The 24,542-nt window shown below is 34.6% G+C and overlaps 3 protein-coding genes across 9 annotated transcripts; 2 read left to right on the forward strand and 1 right to left on the reverse strand.

Annotated features, from left to right (window-relative positions):
• The first annotated feature begins 2,314 nt into the window (after window positions 1-2,314).
• Window positions 2,315-8,373, forward strand: LOC141707342 (putative pentatricopeptide repeat-containing protein At1g77010, mitochondrial). 6 transcript variants are annotated; one of them, XM_074510446.1, is made up of 4 exons: window positions 2,315-4,942; window positions 6,075-6,376; window positions 7,831-7,935; window positions 8,043-8,373. In XM_074510446.1, exon 1 carries the CDS (start codon window positions 2,352-2,354, stop codon window positions 4,374-4,376), a length of 2,025 nt encoding a protein of 674 aa, XP_074366547.1. In that variant the 5' UTR covers window positions 2,315-2,351; the 3' UTR covers window positions 4,377-4,942; window positions 6,075-6,376; window positions 7,831-7,935; window positions 8,043-8,373. The 6 variants fall into 6 exon arrangements, with proteins under 6 accessions (XP_074366547.1, XP_074366551.1, XP_074366552.1 ...); XM_074510450.1 differs by lacking the exon at window positions 7,831-7,935 and having other exon boundaries at window positions 6,075-6,137; window positions 6,233-6,376; XM_074510451.1 differs by lacking the exon at window positions 7,831-7,935 and having other exon boundaries at window positions 2,315-3,798; window positions 3,940-4,942.
• A 7,483-nt stretch (window positions 8,374-15,856) lies between these two features.
• Window positions 15,857-19,131, forward strand: LOC141707343 (vicilin-like seed storage protein At2g28490). Of its 2 annotated transcripts, XM_074510452.1 has the most exons (5): window positions 15,857-16,201; window positions 16,347-16,528; window positions 17,371-17,451; window positions 17,971-18,384; window positions 18,522-19,131. In XM_074510452.1, exons 1-5 carry the CDS (start codon window positions 15,907-15,909, stop codon window positions 18,996-18,998), a joined length of 1,449 nt encoding a protein of 482 aa, XP_074366553.1. In that variant the 5' UTR covers window positions 15,857-15,906; the 3' UTR covers window positions 18,999-19,131. The 2 variants fall into 2 exon arrangements, with proteins under 2 accessions (XP_074366553.1, XP_074366554.1); XM_074510453.1 differs by lacking the exon at window positions 17,371-17,451.
• A 118-nt stretch (window positions 19,132-19,249) lies between these two features.
• Window positions 19,250-23,079, reverse strand: LOC141707344 (magnesium transporter MRS2-I-like). The gene is made up of 11 exons (XM_074510454.1): window positions 22,568-23,079; window positions 22,310-22,339; window positions 21,843-21,996; window positions 21,504-21,625; window positions 21,105-21,179; window positions 20,611-20,829; window positions 20,487-20,531; window positions 20,208-20,252; window positions 20,046-20,075; window positions 19,829-19,948; window positions 19,250-19,754 (listed from the first exon to the last, which is right to left on the reverse strand). Exons 1-11 carry the CDS (start codon window positions 22,829-22,831, stop codon window positions 19,668-19,670), a joined length of 1,191 nt encoding a protein of 396 aa, XP_074366555.1. The 5' UTR covers window positions 22,832-23,079; the 3' UTR covers window positions 19,250-19,667.
• Between the last annotated feature and the right edge of the window lie 1,463 nt (window positions 23,080-24,542).

Genomic DNA, 24,542 nt, shown 5'->3' on the forward strand with positions numbered 1-24,542 from the left:
GAGAGAAAGAGAAAATAGATGGAGATTGAGATGAATATCAAGAACTTTTTGGAGGGTTATGAATTTGGCGTTTGTGGAATTAGGGTTCTTGTGATTTGTGGTTCTGAAATCATTATTAGCATTCTCGGTTACTAAGATCTCGAGGTACGGATATCTTTCTTGTATTCTTTATTTTCGTATTCGAATTCGTTTGTACGTATATCTTTCTTGTAATCTTTATTTTCGTATTCGAATTCGTTTGTACGGATATCTTTCTTGTACTCTTTATTTTCGTATTCGAATTCGTTTGTACGGATATCTTTCTTGTATTCTTTAATTTCGTATTCGAATTCGTTTGTACGGATATCTATCTTGTATTCTTTATTTTCGTATTCGAATTCTTTGTACGGATATCTTTCTTGTATTCTTTAATTTCGTATTCGAATTCGTTTGTATGGATATCTTCTTTGTTCTCTTGTTTTTCGTTTCTGTATTCTTCATTGTTTCTTGTTAAATTCATATCTGATTCGTTATCTTTTAGAATTTGTTGATTTTGATCATTTCGGAAAGGACTTTTAATTATCTACAACTTTCGTTCCTTGCCATTTGTGAAATTCGGTATCTAAATATGAGTTTTTCTGCAATTTGTATGACCTGCCTGTTTGACTTCGGGATTTGAATATCCAACCTTTGAAAAATCATATAATTGAATATTTGTTCAAATATTATGATCAATACCATTCTGAAAAGCTCTTTTCGATATCTGCAATTTGCGTTTACATTCTGCTGCTAAATTCTGTGATTTTGATGTCTTAAATATCAAAATACAATTGTAATCATGGCTGATTCTGTTTTGCAGTCCGCATTTATTTGTTTTCTGAATTCGTTACTTGTTCGTTTTTGACAAGCCTTACCATTCTGGAAAGGAATCGGAATTTTCTACGACTTTCGTGTTTTGTACTTTTTCAGTTGACTACATCTTTATGCAGTAATTTGACATTCTTTGAAACTGATCAGATTTGAGCTTATCAATAATTAGTGGTTTGTTATGTTATTTTGTTTCGTGATGTTGGGTTATAGTTTTTTTTGAGGTTATTTGATAAATTTATATATGATTTTGGAGATGTAAGATATTTGAGTGTGTGATCTTTGAGTATTTATTTTGAGTTATTTATGTTATTTGTATGACTTGGGAGTTTGTAAGACATCCGTCGCGAGTGGATAATCTCGTGTCTGGCTCCTCCTATGCGGTGTACTTAAATTATATGGACGTGTCGCCGAAGTTGTGGGACACGTATAGTCATGGCTAGTATGTGTATGATTTAGCCTTTTGGGTAGCACGTGCTTATTGCCGTACAAGCTCTTGTAAGATATTGGATAGCATTTGCTTTGTATTGTGCAAACCCCTGTAAGTTTTGATGACTACATATTTCTGGATTACCGAAAATGTAGGACATCCTGTAAGTGTAAGATTGTCTCCCATGTTCGTATGTAAACTATTTTGTGTATTATTTTGTAAGTGTGAGAATATGTGTAAGATTACGTTTAAGGGTATGATTCTATTTTATCAATATTCTTTCGATTATATTATTATTGTGATTATATTATGCGTAAGTGGTAAGATTAATTTGTTTAAAAACAGTTGCTTTGATTTGTGTGAGTTGAGTATCCATTTTCAAATTGTCTCATTCATTATTTCTATTGATCTTCATTCAGACATTCGGTTGTACTTTAGCCTCGTCATCTTTTAATATTTGTTCAGTTATGATTTGTTTTATATCTGTATATGAGCCTTTCGCTCACTGCCGGTCCTTTGTTCTCTTTGTATTCCTCCGGCAGGTATTCTTACTTAGGCGGGCTACTTAGGGGAAGAGTGCGAGTTCCAAGGATTCGAGGAGTTTTGTATTTTCTTAAATTTTCTTTAGAGTTTGTTGGTTTGGTTGTAATTTGGTTGTATTTTATATCAAGAATTGAAAGTTTTATCGGATTTTAATGGAGTTTGGATTTAAATAAGTATTATCTTGAGAAATTTTATTAGTTGGGTTATTAAACTGATAATTGATGATTGATTTACACATTAAGAAATGAGAATAAAATTGTTAATATTTTTCCTTAGATCACCACATATACATGTAAATAAGTAATTCTAATAAGTTATTATTAAATATTTACTTATCATATATTTTGCATGTCATTAAATTAGGAAAATCAGCAATTTAGTAACAATTATAATACACTCAACTCAACCATTATTTTAGAAATTTTTCTTAAAATTAACCTTAGAATCCTTATTTTTTAAAATTTAAATAATAATAAAAAATAGAAAAAAGAAAAACATCAATCAGAACTTCAGAAGCATCAAGCATGCAGTCATGAACCTCGACTTACACCACTGCGCACGTTTACTACAAAACATTAAAACAATCAACGCTGGCAAACAACTCCACCTTCTTTTTCTCAAACGCGGTGTCCTTCCATCTGCTCTCACCATAGCCAATCGCGTTGTACAAGTGTACGTAAAATTTAGCCACTTAAAAGATGCACACAACCTGTTTGATGAAATGCCTCAAAGAAATTGCTTCACTTGGAACACTATGATTGAAGGGTATTTGAAATCATGTAACAAGAATTTATCTTTGAGCTTGTTTCAGTCAATGCCTGACAAGAATGAGTTTTCTTGGAATCTTGTTATTACTGGTTTGATCAAGTTGGGTGAAGTTGAAGTTGGGAGAAGATTGTTTGATGAAATGCCTAGTAAAAATGGGGTTGTTTTGAATTCAATAATACATGGGTATGTTCGGAGCGGGTGTCCGAAAGAAGCTGTGAAAGTTTTTAGGGATTTTAAATTGTGTAGTGATGATTCGTTTGTTTTGGCAACGGTTATAGGTGCTTGTACTGATTTGTTAGTTCTTGAGTGGGGAAAGCAAATTCATGCGCGTATAATTGTTAATAATGTGGAGTTTGACTCTGTGCTTGGAAGTGCGATGATAAATATGTATGGAAAATGTGGTGGTATTGACGAGGCAAGTCATGTTTTGAGTAAAATGAGTGATGTGGATGACTTCTCCATGTCTGCATTGATTTCCGGATACGCGAATTGTGGTAGAATGAATGATGCAAGAAGGATTTTTTATAGTAGAAGTGATAATTATTGTGTTATTGTATGGAATTCTCTGATTGCGGGATATATTAGTAACAATGAAGTCTTGGAAGGATTAGATTTGTATGCTAAGATGAGAGAATGTAGAATCAAGGAAGACTTCTCTACTTTTGCTAGTATAATGAGTGCATGTGGGTCTTTAGGTAATCTAGGGTTTAGTAAACAAGTGCATGGTCATGCTTGTAAATTTGGAGTAGTGAATGACCTTATTGTTGCAACTGGACTGGTTGACATGTATGCTAAGTGTAGATGCCCTGACGAAGCCTGTAAACTTTTTAGCGAGCTGCAGATGTATGACACTGTTTTGCTAAATTCTATGATTACGATATATTTTAGTTGTGGCAGGCTTGAGGATGCACTACGAATCTTTGACCATATGCCATCTAAAAGTATAATCTCATGGAACTCGATGCTAGTGGGATTAAGTCAAAATGGGTGTGCAATAGAAGCATTGGATATCTTCTGCAATATGAATAAGATGGACTTGAAATTAGATAAGTTTAGCCTGGCTAGTGTTATCAGTGCTTGTGCTAGCATTTCTTCACTTGAGCTTGGTGAGCAGATTTTTGCCAAAGCTACTGTTATTGGACTGGAATCTGATCAGATCATCTCCACTACACTTGTTGACTTCTATTGCAAGTGTGGATTTGTTCAAAAAGGTAGGGATTTCTTCGACCAAATAATAAAATATGATGAAGCTTCATGGAATTCTATGTTAATGGGATATGCTACAAATGGTTATGGATTTGAGGCTTTGTCTTTATTTACTGATATGAGATGTGCTGGTTTTGTTCCCACAGAGATTACATTTACCGCAGTGTTGTCTGCCTGTGATCATTGTGGGCTGGTTAAAGAGGGGAGACAATGGTTTTACGCAATGAAACACGAGTATGGTATTGAACCGGGGATTGAGCACTTCTCTTGCATGGTAGATCTTTTTTCAAGGGCAGGTTGCCTCGTGGAAGCTATGAAACTTATCGAGCAGATGCCATTCAAGTGTGATGAAAGCATGTGGGCATCAGTTCTAAGAGGGTGTGTGGCTCATGGAGATAAAATTCTTGGAAAGGATATAGTGAAGCGACTTACAGAACTTGATCCAGAAAACTCAGGGGCATATGTGCAACTATCTGGTATTTTTGCCGCTTCTGGGGAATGGGAAAGTTCAGCACAGGTAAGACAATTAATGAACAATATGAAAATAAGAAAGAACGCTGGTCGTAGTTGGATGGACGGTTAAGATTTCTGTTTCTCGAAGCTGATTCTTAAATTCCTAAATTTGAAGCAACTATACATCTTACTTGTTCTACCATCGTATGTGTTTGGTAATCCATTTTGGAGGGTGACAAAGAGTATCTTGGTTTTCAAATGATTGATTTTACAAAAGGTGTAAGAAATTATAAATATACAGAAAGTCCCCTATATAAATATACTTCTCAGGTTGAAAATGTTGAATTCTATTGCGTACATTTGCCTATGCCATTACTCACCAAAGGTTAGTATTGGTTCTGAGACCGAAACATGGTGACAGGAACCTACTAGGAATGAGAAAATATCAGCAGAGTTACTAAAACATGATTCATGAAGATATATATATATATATATATATATATATATATATATAGAGAGAGAGAGAGAGAGAGAGAGAGAGCGGGGGGGGGGGGAGTAGATTGAGATTGTGAAACTAAGAGATTGTGATCTCCGATTCGATTTCAACCAAGTCTTTGATTGAGGCTGTGCGTGTAAGGCTGTAGAGAACAAGCTGCTGAGATCCCATGCTGGAAAATATTTATGCACTGTATTATGGTAAGTCGATAATATTCACTTCTTTATGCACATTGAAATATTTTTAGAACAAATGACTTGATGTTCTTGTTATAAGTGTTAATTGTGGGTTTTCAAGCTATTTATTTTGTACAGATATATATTCTGACAAGTTAGATAAATTCGTATTTGTGGAGGGGCGAGTCGGGATTTATATTGTATATTTAATATTGTACCCGCGACAAATATTATTGTTCCGGCTCGATAATATATAATTTTCCATAAAAACTTCATTATCAGTATCTGATGGTTGATAAGAGTCATTTACTCATTTCCACAAGAGACTCTGCAGGTACTATTGATCTGTTTGATGGGTCAGTGTAATGAAAGACAAAATAGTGCTCTTAATTTAGCCTTTTACTTTGAGCTGAACGAAACATAGTTCAATACTATAATTGTGCTTGGCGGAGGCAGGGAAAGTCCTTTTACCTTTGAAATCTCCAAACTTCTCTCCTACTGTTCATATCCAAACTCCTCTCGTGCTGTTTAGGTTCTTTTCTCAGCATTACAACGGCTCTAAGTTTAATTGTGTACGATTTGAGTTCTCGCTGATGTCTAGACTTCAAGCTATCTTAAAGTTAAAAGATTTTGATTATTTAATAACTAATGCCAGATCCTGTCATCCTGCCCAATATTTCTTTTTGATGAATCTCTGTGTATTTTGCAGAGAACCCAAGTACTGATACATTTTATCATTCCAGTCGTCTGTTACATATTAGGCGTAAAATGTATTTGTAAGGAATGTGTATCTACTACCTAGTCGGAGTAGGAGGACTTCCTACTGAAAGGAAATAGGAAATCTGTTTAAGTACCCGTTACACATATTGTTATGGCCGTATTACGCATTATGCTGGATAAAGTGTTTTACTGAAGGATATAGTATCAGACTGTTGGTAGATAATTTTTAATAATTCATCAGAGATATTGTAACAAGTTGACAGGACTTTTGGACATCAAAGTTTAGCTTCTCAAACAAATTTTCTAAATCCTAGAATAGTACAGCTACCACTTTCTGAATTATCGAGCCCTCAAGATGTTATGTTTATTTAATAATATGTCTTCAGCACATTGTACCTGCCAATTTAGATATTAACAAATTTGCTTTATTGTGCAGGTATTAGTCATTGCTGTAGATGCAATCAGAATAACATAAAAATTTGATGTGTTTCAGAATGAGGTTAGCGAAAAGACACTAACTGCATCTGAGGCTGTGATCAAGTGCATAGAGGAACACAAGATTCACGATCTGTACTTGATCTTCTCTGAAAGCAGGTCAACCAGTTGGAGAAGGCAAAAGTAGATAAGGATGTCTAGAGCGTCAAAGCCTCAACCTAAAAGATTCTGAGCCAATAATATTTTTGCCACAAGTAGCTGATGATGATGCTGAAAAGAACTTCTATCCCAGATGACTGAAAGGTATGCACAATACGTATGTGACAAATATATGCATATCCTGAACCAAATGATAAGCATGTTCGCTCACTTCTGGGACTGCTACTTACAACTTATCTCCTGTTTATGGAAAATACTTTGGGGAATGACTAGTTGACTCCCAGTACCCTGCTGCTTATCTTCACTAGCTTACTAGGCATGTAATATACTCTGATCAAAATCTTGTTAACTGTTTGTGTCACTAATTGCATTTAACTGGATGCGGCTCTGTAGATTTAGTTTATCATTAAATGGCAGGAAGAAAGAATATAGGCTGCTGTTTATGAGTTTATTATATAAAGCTAAAACAGTAACTGTATTATTGACTAAACTAAAAATAGGAGAACATGCATTTGGTGCTGCACATAAATCAAATTGCTGTTAAATGCAATTATTATTGCAAATCTGGTGCTTAATGCAAATTATCATACACATGCTGCGAAATTTTAGTAATAATGTCATTGCTTTATGTAATGATGTTTATGTTAGCCAGTTATGCAAATCTTCAGTGCATGTATTATTTGTCCTAGAGGATTAGATATGAAATAGATGGAGATGATATACTACTCTTTATTCTTACAGTACTAAAACTCTAAAGCACAAAAACTCTAAAGCAGTAAAGGTTGGAGATAAAATGGAGAGGATATGCTACTTTCTACTCTTACAGTACTAAAATTCTAAAGGAGTAAAGGTTGGAGATGAGATATTGGAGAAAGTTAAACGGAATGCTTGAAACATTAATCAAATGCCTTCATGTTTACTTTCATCCAATTCTCATGTTCAACATATACAGATGCATGTTTTCTTTGTCTTTCTTATAGGATCAGATATGGTATAGCATGAGCAAGGTCAGAGATGAAATGTTGGAGAAAAGCTAAAAACAATGCATGAAACTGAACTTGGGTTTGTTTCCATTTAGTTTCACCCGGTTCTCGTGTTCAACGATGCGATGAACATGACACATTTGTGCTAATGTGCGTAGGCCGGAGATAAGATATTGGAGGAAACTAAACAGATCAAATGAAACTTAATTGCTTTTCTGTTTAGTTTTCTCCAATCCTTATATGTGACATTGCATTTCTTGGGTCTGTTTCCGTTTAGTTTCACCCGGTTCTCATGTTCAACCATGCACTAAACATGACAAATTTGTGCTGCTGTGCATAGGCCAGAGATAAGATATTGGAGGAAACTAAACAGACCAATTGAAAGAAACTCATTTTTTTTTTCTGTTTAGTTTTCTCCAATCCTTACATCCGACATTGCACTTCATGTTCTATCTACAGGTGAAAGTCACAGATGAGATATTGGAGAAAACTAAGCATAATGTGTAAAAAGTAATGCTAATATGTTTAGTTTCCACCAATCCTCACTTATGAAATTACACAGCTAGAATTCTTGGTTGTTGGGCATTTGATTGAATGTATGCCTTGTATTTATAGCCTTCACTTCAGAACAAGGACAAATCATGCATATCTCATGGCCAGTGAAAATGGAATCTCAAGAAACAAATATGGGGGCATTTCTCGAGGACGAGCAAAAGATAGGTATGGGGGCATTTGATAGGTCCATATTACTGCATATTATTAATACCTATTTTATGTCTGTTTTCGTAATTTTATTAGTATATAAATTGTTTTACTTTGTTTTGTAGGAAAATAAATAAAATCGGAATTTGAGTTGGAAAATGTGCAAATAAGGAAGGAGGTGGACTATTCTTGAAGTCAAAGGAATTGAAAGATAAATAGAATACTTATCGGAGAAGGAAGAAATACTTTAAGAATCCTACTTCTATTCCAAGAACCAAACCCTCATATTTTCCCTACATATATGGGTTTCCCCTCTTGTATTTTAGAGATTCCAACACCCAAGACACCCAATTAGTTATTTGTTTTGTTCATCTTTTTATCATGAGTAGCTAAATTTCTTCCGTAGGATGAAGATGAAGTTAATTTAATTGCTTTGATATATTCTTATTCCTATTATTTGGTTCTCATGATTTTTCTTGGTGCTTAATTATTTAATTGACAAAGTAATTTTGATATATTATTGTTACCAGATTTATTTTTCATAGCATATGCTTGCTCCATGAAGTTTTGATGGGTTATTGTTAGATAACAAGTTTCATAATATATGTTTGTCTCGTTAATTAAAATTTATTTGTGAAGAAAAGAGAATGGATTTTAGGGCGAGTTGATATTAATTGTGATTGATTAACGGATTCGGATTCCTAGGTTTTCCATATTATTTGATCTATTTGCTAATTAGGTTAATTCAAACTCCTCTCAAATCTTATTGTCTAGTTCGCCTGATTTAAATTGTTAGGGTTTTGAAAATTCGTAGTCTCTGTGGATCGACCTGTAATTGCTACAACTAAACACTGTACGCTTGCAATTCTTATTATTTTACACATCAAGTTTTTGGCGCCGCTGCCGGGGACTATTGTTAATTTTCACTCCTTGATATTTAATTCTTCGGACTAGTTTTTTTTTGTTTTTCTCTTTGTTTTTTAGGGAATCGTGAAGCGGAGGAAAGCTTGGACAAGAAGATCGCTAGAAGGCATCACCGTCTCTTTTGGAATTTTTGAAAGTGCTTTTCGGTATTCCTTATCACCTCTCTATTTTTTTCTTCTTACTTTTATTATTGAAAAATCCAAAAAAAATAAATATTTGAAAAATTCAAAAATATTAGTTAGTTTATTGTTAAAAACCAATTTGTTTCATCATTCATTCTCTCACGTAGGATCACATCATCTAGATTTTCTTTTTATATTTATTACTTTCCATCTTATACAATTGTGGTGATTGCTGGAGGAAAGAGTTACGTACAATTTAGAATAATACACGTAGTGTAGTGCATCCATAAATGTTTATTATCTTGTTCTTTGTGTGTTGTTTCATCTAATCAATCTTAAGGGCGCCACCCCATTACAAGATAAGGCGAGAGATTTCATCACACTTTCCTTGGCCCACAAATCACTAATTCCTTCATCTTGCATTCACCTACCTTTAAAAAATTAAGTAGCATTAGCCCCTAGGATTTCGAGCTCAATTAGGCAGGTACCTAAAAGAGGAAGTAAATTTGAAATTATTCGGACTTTTGGTGACAAGGCAAGTGTATCACTTACCTAGCCAATTTGGATTGGTGACTAGGCAAGCGGTTCTCTAATTCAGCGCCTTGTTTACAAGGAAGTGCCCCGCTTACCTGGCCAATCAGTTTGAATAAATCTAGATTTATAGACTTTTTGGTGGTCCAAAAGTTAGGAGCTGTCTAGATTTATTTAGGATTACCAATAGATCTAAGTTTTTTTTTCTTTTTTTTCCAATTTTTCTTGTTTGTTGACTTATTGCTCTTATCTGCTACATGATTACTTGTCTTATATGCAAAGTAATTGGGTTCGAGACCATTCATCTAGATTAATAAGACACTCTAACATTTCATCTCCTAAAGTAGTAAGGCAACTCGACTTCTCTTCACCCACTAACTTCTCTTCACCCACTAAAATTGAGTCAAAAGAAAAAGTAGAAATTCCACCTGTAATCATGGTTGTCTCACTTAAAGACCGTTGTTATCCCGCTCGTTCCGCTGAACCCTCATGCATAGTCCTACCTGAAGTAACTGCGAACAATTTTGAAATCAAACATCACCACATTAGCATGTTACCAAGGTTTTCTGGGGTAGAGGGAGATGATCCATATTTTTTCATTCGAGAATTTGAGGAAGTATGTGCTTTATAAAAACTCCAACAACTTAGCTCAGACTCCATTAGGGTCAGACTTATTAACTTTGCTTTAAAAGAAGAGGCTAAACAATGGTTGTATAGTCTACCCGTTAATTCTATTTCCACGTGGGATGAAATTGTGTCTATCTTTCTTAAAAAATATTTTTCAAACCATATGGCAAACAAACTTAGGAATGAAATTAACCAATTTCAACAAAATAAAAATGAGTCTTTTTGGAAGTATTTTGATAGATTTAAAAAGCTTTTGTCTAAGTGTCCTCAACATGGTATAGAAAAATGGAGACTTTATAAAAAAATTTATGACGCCTTAGTCAAACCACTGCTTTGTTAGAGTCTATGTGCCAAGGTAAATTTATGGATAAAACTGAGGAAGAAGCTTGGCAATATTTTGTGTAGTTAGCTGAAAAAATAATGTTGTGGGAGTCAACTAGGGAACCTAATCCGGAACCTGAAAGATCTAAGGGCTTACACGTAGTTGGTAATTATATTGCAACTGAAGCTAAGTTAGCTACACTCACTAAACGTCTAGAGGCCTTAGAAACCAACAGTGTGACTTCTCAATTTTCTATCTGTGCAAACTGTAGTTCACCTAATCATGTAATAGACAATTACCCTGAAAGTGAACAAGTCAATGCTATGTTTCAACCTAGAGTTAGGAATGATCCATATGCACCCACATACAATCCTGGTTGGAAGAATCACCCGAATTTCTCATGGAACCAAGGTCAATATAATCAGTTTAATCAAAATTCATAACCTGCTTTTCAAAAGGCCAATCCTGGTCCATACCCGGCTCAAAATCCCAATTCATATCCTCCTCAAACCCTTGGTCATTATCCTAACCCAGTCCCCTTAAATCCTCCTGGTTTTAGTAAACCTGATAAGCGATTTAATTCCTTAGAGAAGAGTATTGAGGCGTTATTGAAATCTCAAGCTAATCTAACTCAATCTCAACAATCTTTCATGCAAACTCTGACCCAAGATAGGCAGTTGTTAAATTCAAACACACAAGCCATATCTAAGCTAGAGGTCCAAGTTAGTCAGCTGGAAAACACAATCAGTGAGAGAGAGAAAAATCATTTTCCTAGTTAACCCGAGGCTAATCCTAAATTTCACCAAAACCAAAAGTTTCATGAAAATGTGAACTCCGTCATCTCTCTAAGGTCTGAAAATCAATTCGACAATCATGCTAGTGTTAATACTTATTAGGAAGATAAGCTAACATCTGAACCAAATCCTCTACTCTTGAATCCTCGTCATCCATAATCTTTAAATCCTGAAACTTCTGAATCTAATGAGTCATCACCATCCAATAAACCACCTTCAAAACCCTACTCTTACGTGTCTAGTGAAAAAGTCTTTAAGCCAAAAGCTCTGTTTCCTCAAAGATTTATCTCAAACAAACAATCTGCTCAGTTATATAAAATTTTGGAAGTCTTTAAGCAAGTCAAGATTAACATTCCTCTTTTAGATGCAATTCAACAAGTTCCCTCTTATGTTAAGTGTGTAAAGTATTTGTATACTCATAGGAGAACCACTCATGTTCCTAAGAAAGCTTTCTTAACCTTTCATGTTAGTTCTATATTGTCATATCAAATCCCTGTGAAGTATAAGGATCCTGGTTGTCCTACCATTTCTTGTGTCATAGGTAATACCTTCATTGATAAAGCTTTACTCGATTTAGGAGCTAGTGTGAATCTTCTTCCATTATCTGTCTATCAAGCCTTGGGTTTAGGTGAATTGAAAAATACTAATATCACTCTTCAATTAGCTGACCGTTCTGTCAAAACTCCTAAGGGTATAGTTGAAGATGTTTTGATAAAAATTGGTGATTTTGTCTTTCGTGTTGATTTCGTTGTTCTAGAAACCGAACCAGTCAAAAATCTCAAAAATCAAATCCCCATAATTTTAGGACGGCCCTTTTCTTGCCACCTCTAATGCTTTGATTAACTGTAGAAATGGTTCGATGAAACTCACATTTGGGAACATGTCGATAGATCTGAATATCTTTAATGTAGGAAATCAACCTAATAAGATTTTTGAACAACCTGTAGGAGTTAATTTGATAAATAAGGTTGTGTCTTGGTCGAATCTTGAGGATAGTGCAATTGAGTCTCTTCTTGAGGAAGATGTTTCGCTTGATCATGAGAGTAAAAGAGAATTGCATAAGTTGTATAAGAATTTCACTTGTGATGAGATGTTTGAGGAATTGAATGCCATTTGTTCTAATCATGAAACCCAACTTGAGGATAATTATTTTGATCCTAAGACCATTGTTAAGACTTCTATTGGTGAGTCACCCACACTTGATATTATTCAATCATTTTCCACTCTTAATCAATCCTTGGTAGTTAATAATGAAACTCATGATGTTCTTATTTCTAGCGGCAAAGTTCATAACCAAGAATTTCAAGTCATTAATCTTCTTAAACAACATAAAGAAGCATCTAATTGGTTCATGAATGATGTTAGTGATATGAGTTTTATTTTGATGCATGATCTAATCTCTCTAGTGGATACTATTCTTCTTATGGGTGAGTTTCACATATGTGTTGATTGTGTTACGAAGGTATTTCCCACGTTCTGTTATTGGTTAATAAATAATTTTATGTATGTATCTCCCTAAGTAAAGTGTAGGTATGGGGGAGTAACTATGTGTGTGATTGAATGTGTGTGTGTTATAGGTAATTGTGTTCCTCTGTCATGCCCTTATCAGGTATTCTCGCCTTTTTACTTTGTCATTTTTCTCTCATTTGTATTTATTGAGGACAATGCATGATTTAGGTATGGGGGAGGGGTTTAGTATTACTTATATATATGTAAACAATCCAAAAAAATTAAAAATTAAAAAAATCCAAAAAAATCAGAGATATTTTAGGTAAGTTGTCCGGTCCACTTTTGTACTTTAATACTAGTTGGTGTTAGCAGTTTTTCAAAACTTATATATATAATGCCTTGAGATGATTTGAACGTAGTTAAGTAAGGTTGTCTTCATGAAACTTGTGTCGAACGAATTTTTCTTAAGAGTCCAAGACGACACATATGCACAAGGTCTTTGTAGGAAAGATTGTTTAGGAAAGTTTTCGATATCTGAAACAGAGCCCACATGTTGAAACAATGTCGAATCAAATTTTTGCGGAAAAAAAAAGAAAAGAAAAGCAAAAGCAAAAAAAAGATGCTTGAATAAACTACTTCAATACCCAATATCCCTCACAAATTAAAAAAAAAGAAAAAAATTGAGATGATGGACACAAGTAGTATAATTGACTAGTCTTGTTTTGTGGCATTTGTACTCGAGTAATTAAGTCAGTATGGGTATTTCAAAACCTAATGCCCTAAGACCATCTGGTTTGGGAGTCATTGGCCCAAAGCTCGCTACATGGGTAACATAGAAAGCCTAAAAAACGGACTGTTGAGTAACCAGCTCATCTAAAACCTTAAGGTGTTAGAGGAAGGCCCCAATAGGATCATATATTTAACACTCCCCCTCACTCGAAAGCCCATTTATGGGTCGAAGAGTGGAACACTGGCGCCCATCTTTGGGGCATTAATTGCCTTTAGTGTCCACATTAAATTGTGAGAATGTTGGGGTGGCTGGGAATCGAACCTTAGTTCTCCCGCCAGTCTAAGCTCTGATATCATGTTGAGTAACCAGCTCATCTAAAACCTTAAGGTGTTAGAGGAAGGCCCCAATAGGATCATATATTTAACACGGACATTGCACAGTCAATTTAGAAAAAAAATAAAAGGAAAAAAAACTGTGAATTTTGGCTAGATACTTATTTTGATAAATATTGGGTCCGTTCAATATTGATTGAAAAAAAGGAAATGTACTTACTCAATTGATTCTTTAGAGACCTACTTTCAGGACACACCTTGGGATTTTTTGTAAACGTTCAGAGTCAATATAAGTGGATTGTTGATACCTACATCTGGGCTATTTTTCAAAGAGTCTTAAAGGTATATATTTTCCTAAAAAATTTTGTGTTGACACCGATGAATGTTATTGTTGATGGAGTTTGGACACTAACTAAAGAATTTCACAGATTTTATGGGCATATCTTCTGTAAACCCTTAGGAGACAACACTCCTCTTGTAGAGATCGTCTATGAGTTTAACGGATTGGTAAACCTAAAATTCCCGTCACGCCTACGAAAAGGAGCATAGGACTTTTCTTAGTTAGCATTTTTCTTTTTAATTTTTCTCGAGGACGAGCAAAAGATAGGTATGGGGGCATTTGATAGGTCCATATTACTGCATATTATTAATACCTATTTTATGTCTGTTTTCGTAATTTTATTAGTATATAAATTGTTTTACTTTGTTTTGTAGAAAAATAAATAAAATCAGAATTTGAGTTGGAAAATGTGCAAATAAGGAAGGAGGTGGACTATTCTTGAAGTCAAAGGAATTGGAAGATAAATAGAATAATTATCGGAGAAGAAGGAAGAAATATTATAAGAATCCTACTTGTATTCAAAGACCCAAACCCTCATATTTTCTCTACATATATGGGTCTCCCCTCTTGTATTTTAGAGATTCCAACACCCAAGACACCCAATTAGTTATTTGTTTTGTTCATCTTTTTATCATGTGTAGCTAAATTTCTTCCCTAGGATGAAGATGAAGTTAATTTAATTGCTTAGATATCTTCTCGTTCCTATTATTTGGTTCTCATGATTTTTCTTGGTGCTTAATTATTTAATTGACAAAGTGATTTTGATATATTATTACCTGGTTTATTTTTCATAGCATATGCTTGCTCCATGAAATTTTGATGGGTTATTGTTAGATAACAAGTTTCATAGTATATGTTTGTCTCGTTAATTAAAATTTATTTGTGAATAAAAGAGAATTGATTTTAGGGCGAGTTGATATTAATTGTGATTGATTAACGAATTCGGATTCCTAAATTTTCCATATTATTTGATCTATTTGCTAATTAGGTTAATTCAAACTTCTCTCAAATCTTATTATCTAGTTCGCCTGATTTAAGTTGTTAGGGTTTTGAAAATTCGTAGTCTCGGTGTATCGACATGTAATTGCTACAACTAAATACTGTGCGCTTGCGGTTCTTATTATTTTACACATCAAATATTTTCAGCCATTTACACCAAGAAAATGTTATTTTTAACATTTTTTCTGCTATGGTTATGTATATTATTTTTCTAATTTTTGCTATTAACTTGTGGAATAAATACAAATATAATTTTTTGGTATTAAACAAAAATAAAGTAATACCTCACATTTAATGGACTACAAAGTATCATGTGCATTATGAAAAAAATACTTTCTTTATTTGTAAATCTTGTCTACAATTTATTACTAGCAATAAGAGATGTTTTTCAAACAGTGTGCCACAAAGTCTTACATACTCGATAAAGTTACCCTTCCAATATAGAGTTTTTTAAAAAAAAAATCAGTGTGACTAGAATTCAAAGTGTGATAATTTTCATAAACTTTGGTGGCATGTGCTGTTACATTAGAACTGGAATAAACAAATATAGAGTAAAATTGAAATTTCAAAATATTATTATGCAATTGAAAAGGTGATAGCAAGGCCACATATGTGTCATCAGACTTTTACTTAAAAACAAACACTATGACTTTGATGTTGTGGCTTCACCATAGCATGACACCAAACAATATATGCATGCATGTTCAACATCTGTCCCTCTTGAACACTCTCTTCTTCCTCTACTTAAACAATCTCATCTTCTACATCATATTCATTACTTCTTTTCTTATCTATAATTTACATATACATTGAAAGGAAATGGGGAAAATTTTGAGTTTTTTGTTGGTGTTGGTACTTGTTATATCAGTGAGGGGGTATGAAGAAGAAGAACAGGGAGATAGTGGAAGTGGATCAGTGAGTGGAAAAGAGTTGTTTTTGTTGCATGATACAGAGGATGTGGTGAAAACTGAAGCAGGAGGTATGAAAGTAGTGAAGGGTATGACTGGGAAATTTGTGGACAAGCCAATGCATATTGGTTTTATTACTATGGAGCCTAAGAGTCTTTTTATTCCTCAGTATCTTGATTCTAGTTTGATCATCTTCATCCGTAGAGGTATAGCTCTCTCCCCCTCTCCCTCTCCCTCTCTCTCTCTCTCAGATCCTGCTTTTGACCATGTTGAAACAATTTTATATGTAGACTTGAATAATGGTATTTAGATTCAAGTAGAGTCTTTGGTAAATGGTTAGTGTTGTTACAGGGGAAGCAAAGATTGGATCGATCCGCAATGATGAGCTTGTGGAGCAGCAACTGAAGACCGGAGATATTTACACCATTGTTGCTGGTTCTGTATTTTACATTGAAAATACAGGGGAAGGACAGAGACTTCAAATCATTTGCAGCATTGACACATCTGAGAGTCTCCACTGGCATGCCTTCCAGGTACCATAACTTTTGGACATAGGAACTTGTAGAATTCTAAGAAAATCATGGCTAAAATCACTTGAGAATAAAATTTTTAAATTGTAATGATTTTTCTGGCTAACTAGGAGAAGCAGGTCCCCCTAGTCCCTCCACTGAACATAATACTTTGGTGCTAGGCTGTTAGCTTAGATGGAAGTGTTGAAATTTTGCATTGATGCATATTCCATTAGGTTTCTTGAATAACTGAAACATAGATTTAACACTTTCTGATATAGTGTCGATGTTTGTTTTCTGACAAAGTCTACTACTCAAATTGGTGATATTTTTAAAGGCAGAAAGTCATGATCATCAATGTACACATCATTTAAATATGTACTTGTCCAGTTGGTTAGATATGGATGCTCTTCCAAAAATTCACATAGCTTATATACAGAACAGTCCTCTGGTGGATTACAATCTCATACCAGAAAAGCCTGCGCATTTCACATTTTTAAAAAAAAAAATCAAAGAACCAATATCACTATTTGCGCGACTAGATTACCAAAGAAGTCCTAGGTAAATTGGTTGCACGAGAAGTTGTAATCAGCACACCACTGCATTGGCTCTAATAGATCATCAGAGAAATCAGGTGTAGATCCCACTATTAAAGACTTGTGGGAATCAATACTATGCATTCTTCATAAGTCCTATTTCAATCACTTCTCATGAAACTAAGGTGAAATGACTATACGCATTTGCACTATTAGATTATCAGAAAAGTCCAGTGGTGTTTCATCACACTATTATAGAACAACGATGAATTGGCACATAAATTATTTTTATTTCATTTGTATTTCGATATAACATTTAATGTTGTGCAGTCTTTCTTTATCGGAGGAGGAAGGAACCCATCTTCCATACTAGCTGGGTTTGACAGGAAAACACTTTCAACGGCTTTTAATGTAAGATGATGTTTTTTGAATAACCTTTTTTATAAGTTTGCCAACTAAGGCTCTGTTTGGGATTGCTGGTAGAAAAAGTACTACTGAAAAAAGTGTTGTTGTAAAAATCAGATGATTTTTTGGTAATTTTTTTGATACGTATATGTTTTGATGCAAAAAATTAAAAATAATGACCTTTTTGATAAGGTTTGATGGTGAAATCCGCATCTGCTTCCCGCAACAGCTGAAACAGCTGATTTCAGCTGCTTTTTCTAAAAGAAATCAGCTGCTTTTTCTAAAAGCACGAGGGACTTTCTCTAACAACAGCTTTTAGGCTAAAAGCACTTTTCCGAAAAGCAGCTTTTAAATTTTACCAAACAGTTTTTTAAACAGCGAATTTTTAAACTGCTTCGCTGCGGTCAACAGCAATACGAAACACACCCTAAGAACAATATATATGCACCTTACTTTGTATGCTTATATGGAATTATAATTGATTCTCTTTCTGCATGTATGAAACATGTTTTATGTTGATTATAGGTATCAATATCAGAGTTGGAAGAGGTTATGAGTAGTCCACAGTCGGGCGCAATTGTGTACTTATCACCAGACTCAAAGTCTCCTAGTTTGTGGACACATTTCTTGAATCTAGACCATCATGAGAAAAAAGCGCACCTCAAGAGGCTTGCGCTAATTGGGGGAGATGATGGCGTATCAGAGAGTAAAATAGAAAGACCAAGATGGTCACTTAGAAAGCTCCTTAAATCCTTGTTTGTAAGTGAAAACGAGGCCAACAAAGACAAGACTGGTGAATCACAAGAAGATGTTTACAATCTTTATGATAGAAACCCCGACTTCCAGAACAATTACGGATGGAGTATGGCTATTGACGAAACACAGTTCAAGCCTCTTAATCACTCGGGCATTGGCGTCTATCTAGTCAATCTCACTGCGGTACTTGAAAGCTTTACACAAATTATAGTGTCATGCATACATATTATGAGCCAAAACAGTGATTGTGGCCTCACAAAAATCAAATCATGTCCATTTTGTTTTGACATTATTCTCTATTTAATCTCGTCTTGTTTTAGGGATCAATGATGGCACCGCATATAAATGCAAAAGCGTCGGAGTATGGAATTGTGCTGAGAGGAAGTGGCACTATTCAGATTGTGTTTCCAAATGGTACTTTGGCCGTGAACACCAAAGTAAGTGAAGGAAGTGTGTTCTGGATACCAAGGTACTTCGCATTCTGTCAAATCTCATCGAGAACAGGCCCATTAGAGTTCTTCGGGTTTACAACATCGTCGCAAAAGAACAATCCTCAGTTCTTGGTGGGACAAAACTCCCTGCTTCAGACCATGTTTGGACGTGAACTTGTAGCTTCCTTTGGTGTGAAAGAAGAGGTGTTTAAGAAGTTCATCTATGCACAGCACCAAAGCACAATCTTGCCAACGGCATCTGTTGCACCTCCTGATGATGTAAACAGGGTTATTCTTAGGAAAGAAAAAATGGTACCAAAGGTGGCCAAGAAGTATGGTAATGAGATTTTGATGGGTTTCGAATAGAGGCGCCGAGTGTTGAGTAGAAGTCTAGAAGTGTGCATGTTTTCAGCGTCTGTTATTTCGTGTTTATGTCGCTATCATTTGGTTTATCTTGGTACCTTTTGAGCTTGTGAATTAAATAATAAGTTTTGCTTCATATGTACCTTGTTTCTTGTTTCGGTACACACAAGTTACCTCTTGAGTTTAGCATCTTTTAAATATACCATAACTTCCAGGTGTTGCCTCTTTTCGCTCAAACAATTCCTATCACAAAATTATCAGAAATATTTCAATATTTGCAACTCTTTCCGAAATTCTTTTCTCAAACTTGGAAGTCGTTGCGGAGACAATCTTTACTCCTTGCAACTCGCCAGAACAGAATTCTTATAGTGGGAATTGGGATGTCTTAGATTTTGTATACATGAACTCAACTTAACAAAATCATTGTCAATGTTAGAATGATACAACACTGAAGCGCAGCTGGTTGCACCATGAATTGATTATTATGCAATAAATTTTCGGAGATGTAACATGTGCACACCCTCCTCGATTCTTACTTGCACACCCAATTACCCTTATCTTACATAAGAATAATTCGAATTTAAATTTGCATATGAGGATATTTTGGTCTTAATCACAGTAAAGGGTGTGGCCGTGTAAGTTCCCAATTCTTAACATGAGTAGCGTAGATAATCAAGATCCAGTGAGACCTTTGTGCCTGGCATAGATCATTATTGACATGAAAATGGAGGCTGAGACAATGCTGGCTAGGATAATTACCTGCAAAAGGAAGGAAGAGGATCAACTACACAAACTACGTTCAAGTGGTACGAATAGAGAGATGTTGGACTTACCCATTTAAATATGTATCCATGGCCTTCATTCCATGGATACGGAATGTTCATGCCAAACATCGCAGCCACCAGAGAGTATACAGATAAGCAAACAGTCCCAGAGCTCAGGAAGAGCTCCAACTAATGAAAAAACCACGTAAATGAACAAGGATCATGGTAAATTATGTTAACAGATTAGGGGGGGAGTCAAAAGTTGCATCCGATGCAGCTAAGGTACCTGGATCAGCTGGTTACGATGATGGTCAAGCTGCAACATATGCGAGATATTAAGTTTTTTTAAAAGCATATAACCAAAATTTTCAATTTAGTATTATGAATATTTCCAGAATGAATGTGTCCATAACTTGTACAAATTTACAATCAGTGTGTGTGTTGCTACCTGAATATTAATGTAATCTTCTGTGTCGTCGATGTATTCTCGCAGCTGGATAGACAATTATCAATTAAATTAGTCAAATATTACTAATTTATACAACTGAAGTTTATTATTTGATAAATCATGCCTCCGAGAGCAGATCATACATCATAGTATACACTGCGGGGAATGCCATGATGTATGATTTGCCTAAATTTAAGAATATAACTCCTTTAAGTACTACTTTTTTTGTCGAAGAACAACAGCAGCTTATGTTTAATGACCGAGTTGGTGCTTAATTACCGTTGTCAGTTTGTTTAATGTGCCTTCCACTTGTGTAAAATAAGCCTGCAAAATAAATATCATTGAGTGCTTCTGCATATTTCCGATGGTCCATAATGCAGATTACTACTTAAATATCTATAACCTCGAGCAACATTTCTAGTTCTTCAACGTCGCTTCCTCCATGTGTCGTTGCTGCACTTGCTCTACTTTTCTTTGAGCCTAAAGTCGGAGAGGCAGGCACCCATTTACGAATGCTATTGCCACTACTTGGCGAAGAAACATCATCTACCAGTTTCCTTGATAAGTAAAGTTCGGACATGTCATCATCGTCGTCCAAAAGTTGTTCAAGTTCATCCCTTACCTACAAACCAGCATGCTTCAAAGACATAATTTTTACAAAATTTACCCCGAAAACAAAGGTAATTCCTGGTATAGAGATTTTAAACAATAATATGTTGGAAAAAACAGGACATGAATACAGTGACTACAGGTTTACGTATTCAGGCAGTACCTAAACTTTCAGTAGCCTCTCAGAAATATGAAATAATAATTTGTGAATGTTTTATAACACTATAACTCAAACAGGCATGAAACGATAAGAAGTTTGCTTCATGGGTAAAAGAGAGCCCGTCGTACCTTTACAACCCTGCTGGTCAAGCGTGTCATTGCACTTTTCAGTTTACGTACTCGATCCAGATTACGGCTATTTATCTGCACATTTTGCACATGTGCTTCTTATAATCTATCAAGGAGGTGGGCAACTGAGCATACTTAGTTTGAAACAACTACTTGGCAGTTGGCACCGATAAAAGTAGATATTGCTTGATAAATTCCTCAACAGTGTCTCTCACAAAAGTAATAGCTAGAAGATTTCAGTTAAAAGATTCGGTTCTGATTATTCCAATACATGAGAGATTAAATTTTCGGTTTTAACAATTTTATACAGCTTTAATTGACACTGGAATATAAAACTTTTGCAAGCATGAAACGGTTTAGGTAAGACAATTCACAAATGTATATCGCTACTGCTCTTACCTTTGACGTCAGTTCATCTAATGCAGGGTATGCGGAAACTTCCAATTCACTTGTTCTACTATCCAGAAAACTACAAACAGCTTCAAGTGCGACTTCTAGAGCCCGGAACTCAAATGGAAATTCTACACAGGTAAATGTGATCAGTTATCACAAATTAGCATTAACTGCCTAAAGTGTGTCCATATGTATTCCAAAACAAGTCGAATTAATATATATGTTTGGTCTGTAAAGAACTGATGAATCTAATTTGGTTGCCCAACATCCGCAGGAAAAAAATTAAGTGTTACAAGAGAGCAAAAAACATGACAAGAGTGTTATGAGTGATGTGTGAAGTCATACCATTCTCTTCGCTTGTATCTAAATCATTTTGGGGTCCCAAATTTTCTTCATCATCTCCTTGGACTTGAGAATTGAGATTTGCTGAAGGTAATCTTTTTTGAAGTTCCTCTACAATGGGAACAACATTATCATCAAGTGGGTCTTGAAGCATTACCTAACCAAAACAGTAGAAACACATTAATAAATTAACTATACTAAGCAAAGAAACAGTAATTATTACTCCAAATCTCCAATCATCCAAATTATGATATGAACTTTATGCAAAATTAGTGGCTTTGTAAACTTAACTACTTTCCAAGACTTTAACAAGTTAATATGCATTTCGACTTTGAAGCTCAAGACTGCTGGATCAAAAAGCTCTAATATCATGACTTCATACATATGTATCGTGCCTATGTGTTGATAGACCAAGAAAACATAACAAGAAAATAAATTATATACTGTGAACATATGAGAAAGAGGACTACCTCTTCAGTTGTGATGATTGCTTTGATATGCTGAAAAAAACCAATGGAAGTTAAAGATAGTTAAAGTAAATCTCATTAGACGGAATTAAATAGGAAAGAACAAAATTAAGGTGAATTAATATTAAAGCTTGCATCAAAAACCTCTTGGTCCGAAGGTATCTCCCTACCTATAAGGGAGCTTTAGCAAGGACAAGGTAGGTGTGTGAGTAAGGTTGAGGAAATAACAAAAGATATGTAGTTAAATAAAATGTGGAGCACCTCCAAGTTGAGAACAATAGCTTTATCTCTGCCTAAGATTGTAGAAGGATAAGACAACAAGGGTTCAAGAATTCTAAGATCTCTGGCATAAATTGGAACTCTTTGCATGATATCATACTTATCCATCTCCAAAATCTTGCTTTCCCCATTGGTATCGATTAAAATCCAACTTCTTGAAATTGTTGTTTTCTTTTTCAGAGATTCTTGAATATAATCAACATCCACAATCAACCCCTCCTCTCTTTCCATTCCTCTTTTTCTCATGCTCACCGTATGAAAAACTGAATTGTGTATAGATATAAAGAACTAAAGTATAATGAAGTTGGGGGAGATGGGGAGATACCTGAACAATATATATACACAAGTACACAACAAATATATGTGGTAATAATGGAGATGGATAATAACAAAATATAGCTGAGTATTATGCATGGGAGTGGGACTGCTGATGAGTGGTGTCTGACACTAGTGTCTAAGTGTTGTTATGTGTCATGTGTTTTAGCATTCAGGATGCTAAAAATAAATGTCTTGAATTTCACAACTGATAACAGCAAGCAGGCAGCTACTTCCACGCTCTCTGTTAGAGAGTGTGTAGTCAGACATGACAACTAAGTGCCTCTATTTTGAAACAAGGCACTTGAGCTGTGTTTTCTCTTTGTTTTTTCAAAAAACACATTTTAAATCAAAATTATATGAACATATATAAATTTTAGAAGCATAATGAAATTGGAGGCCTTTTTCATCCCTCTCACTCTTTTTTAATATTAAAGTCCCTCATTATTTGAAATGATTTAGAAAATCATGTTACCAATTGTTGTCAAAATACATAATACGACAATTGTGGTAGCAGTCGGGGTGAACACACCGACTTCTTACTGTAAATGCTTTTAAGTTACATCAACTAATAAAGCCTTGTATGAAGCTTCTAACAAATAGAAAGCCTAGCCACTTATCCATCCACCGTCAAATAAACATGGCTACTTCATAAACTTCACCTCAAGTTCTGCTAAAAAATATATGGGACTGTGAAAATGAAAATGTACATGACTACAATATTAATTCTTCTGTCTAATCAGCTAAAGTAAATCTGTTAACTTTAAGCCTAAGAAGTCCCTAAGCAAAGACATGTTACAACACCAGTGTAAATCTCTCTTCAGGGGTTTTAGGTTACAGGTTATAAGGTCATATTATTCAAATCTAACACTTATAAAGAGATGAAACCCACTGAATACCACAAAACCACTATAGCAAACACGAGCTAATGACATGACACAAACACACAGCACTGGCCCTTGTCAATAGAGCGGGGATCCGGTCCGATCCAATCGGAGCTTGATAAATTGATATGGATTATATGAAAAAATGTCCGATCCGCTAAAAATCCGATCCGATAACCAGTAAGAAGCGGATATGGATTTTACGTGATCCGATCTGTTAAAAACTCAATCCGGCTTATATTATATTATATTATATTATATTATATATATATATATATAATAAAATCTATATATTTAAATATTTTAAGTTTTTAAGTACAAAATTTTCATTATATTTAAATTCACTACAACAAAATAGGCCAATTACGACGGCCAACTTACGACGGAAAAAAATGCGCGCCCAACTTACGACGAAAAAAAGTAAAACGTCGTAATTATTTACGACGAAACCCGAAATCGTCGTAAGTTTAGTATTTTATTAATAAAATTATGTACGACACAATTAAACAAAAAAATAAAATTTATTTGAAGTTACGACGATTTAAATATTTCGTCGTAAGTTAATTATTTTTATTAAAATTTTAAATTGAAATTGAATAAAAAAAATATTTTATCTAAATTTATAATTAAATATTTTCAACGGAAAAAAATCGGATTGTCAAATTTACGACGGAAATTAAAATTCGTCGTAAATTATCATAGAGGGAAATTTGACTTTTTCCCAAAAAAATGGCGGGAAAACAAAAATCATTTGAAGT

This window comes from Apium graveolens, chromosome 2 (genome assembly GCF_009905375.1).
Source record: "Apium graveolens cultivar Ventura chromosome 2, ASM990537v1, whole genome shotgun sequence".
In the NCBI taxonomy this organism is placed as follows: Eukaryota; Viridiplantae; Streptophyta; class Magnoliopsida; order Apiales; family Apiaceae; genus Apium; species Apium graveolens.

Coding starts and splice junctions, on each gene's coding strand:
- LOC141707342 (XM_074510446.1), top strand. CDS start 2,352: ATGAACCTCGACTTACACCACTGCGCACGTTTACTACAAAACATTAAA.
- LOC141707343 (XM_074510452.1), top strand. CDS start 15,907: ATGGGGAAAATTTTGAGTTTTTTGTTGGTGTTGGTACTTGTTATATCA. Junction 16,202..16,346: donor GATCATCTTCATCCGTAGAG/GTATAGCTCTCT, acceptor GTGTTGTTACAG/GGGAAGCAAAGATTGGATCG. Junction 16,529..17,370: donor TCCACTGGCATGCCTTCCAG/GTACCATAACTT, acceptor AATGTTGTGCAG/TCTTTCTTTATCGGAGGAGG.
- LOC141707344 (XM_074510454.1), bottom strand. CDS start 22,831: ATGAGAAAAAGAGGAATGGAAAGAGAGGAGGGGTTGATTGTGGATGTT. Junction 20,253..20,486: donor CATTAAACAAACTGACAACG/GTAATTAAGCAC, acceptor TTGTCTATCCAG/CTGCGAGAATACATCGACGA. Junction 20,076..20,207: donor AAGATTACATTAATATTCAG/GTAGCAACACAC, acceptor CATATGTTGCAG/CTTGACCATCATCGTAACCA.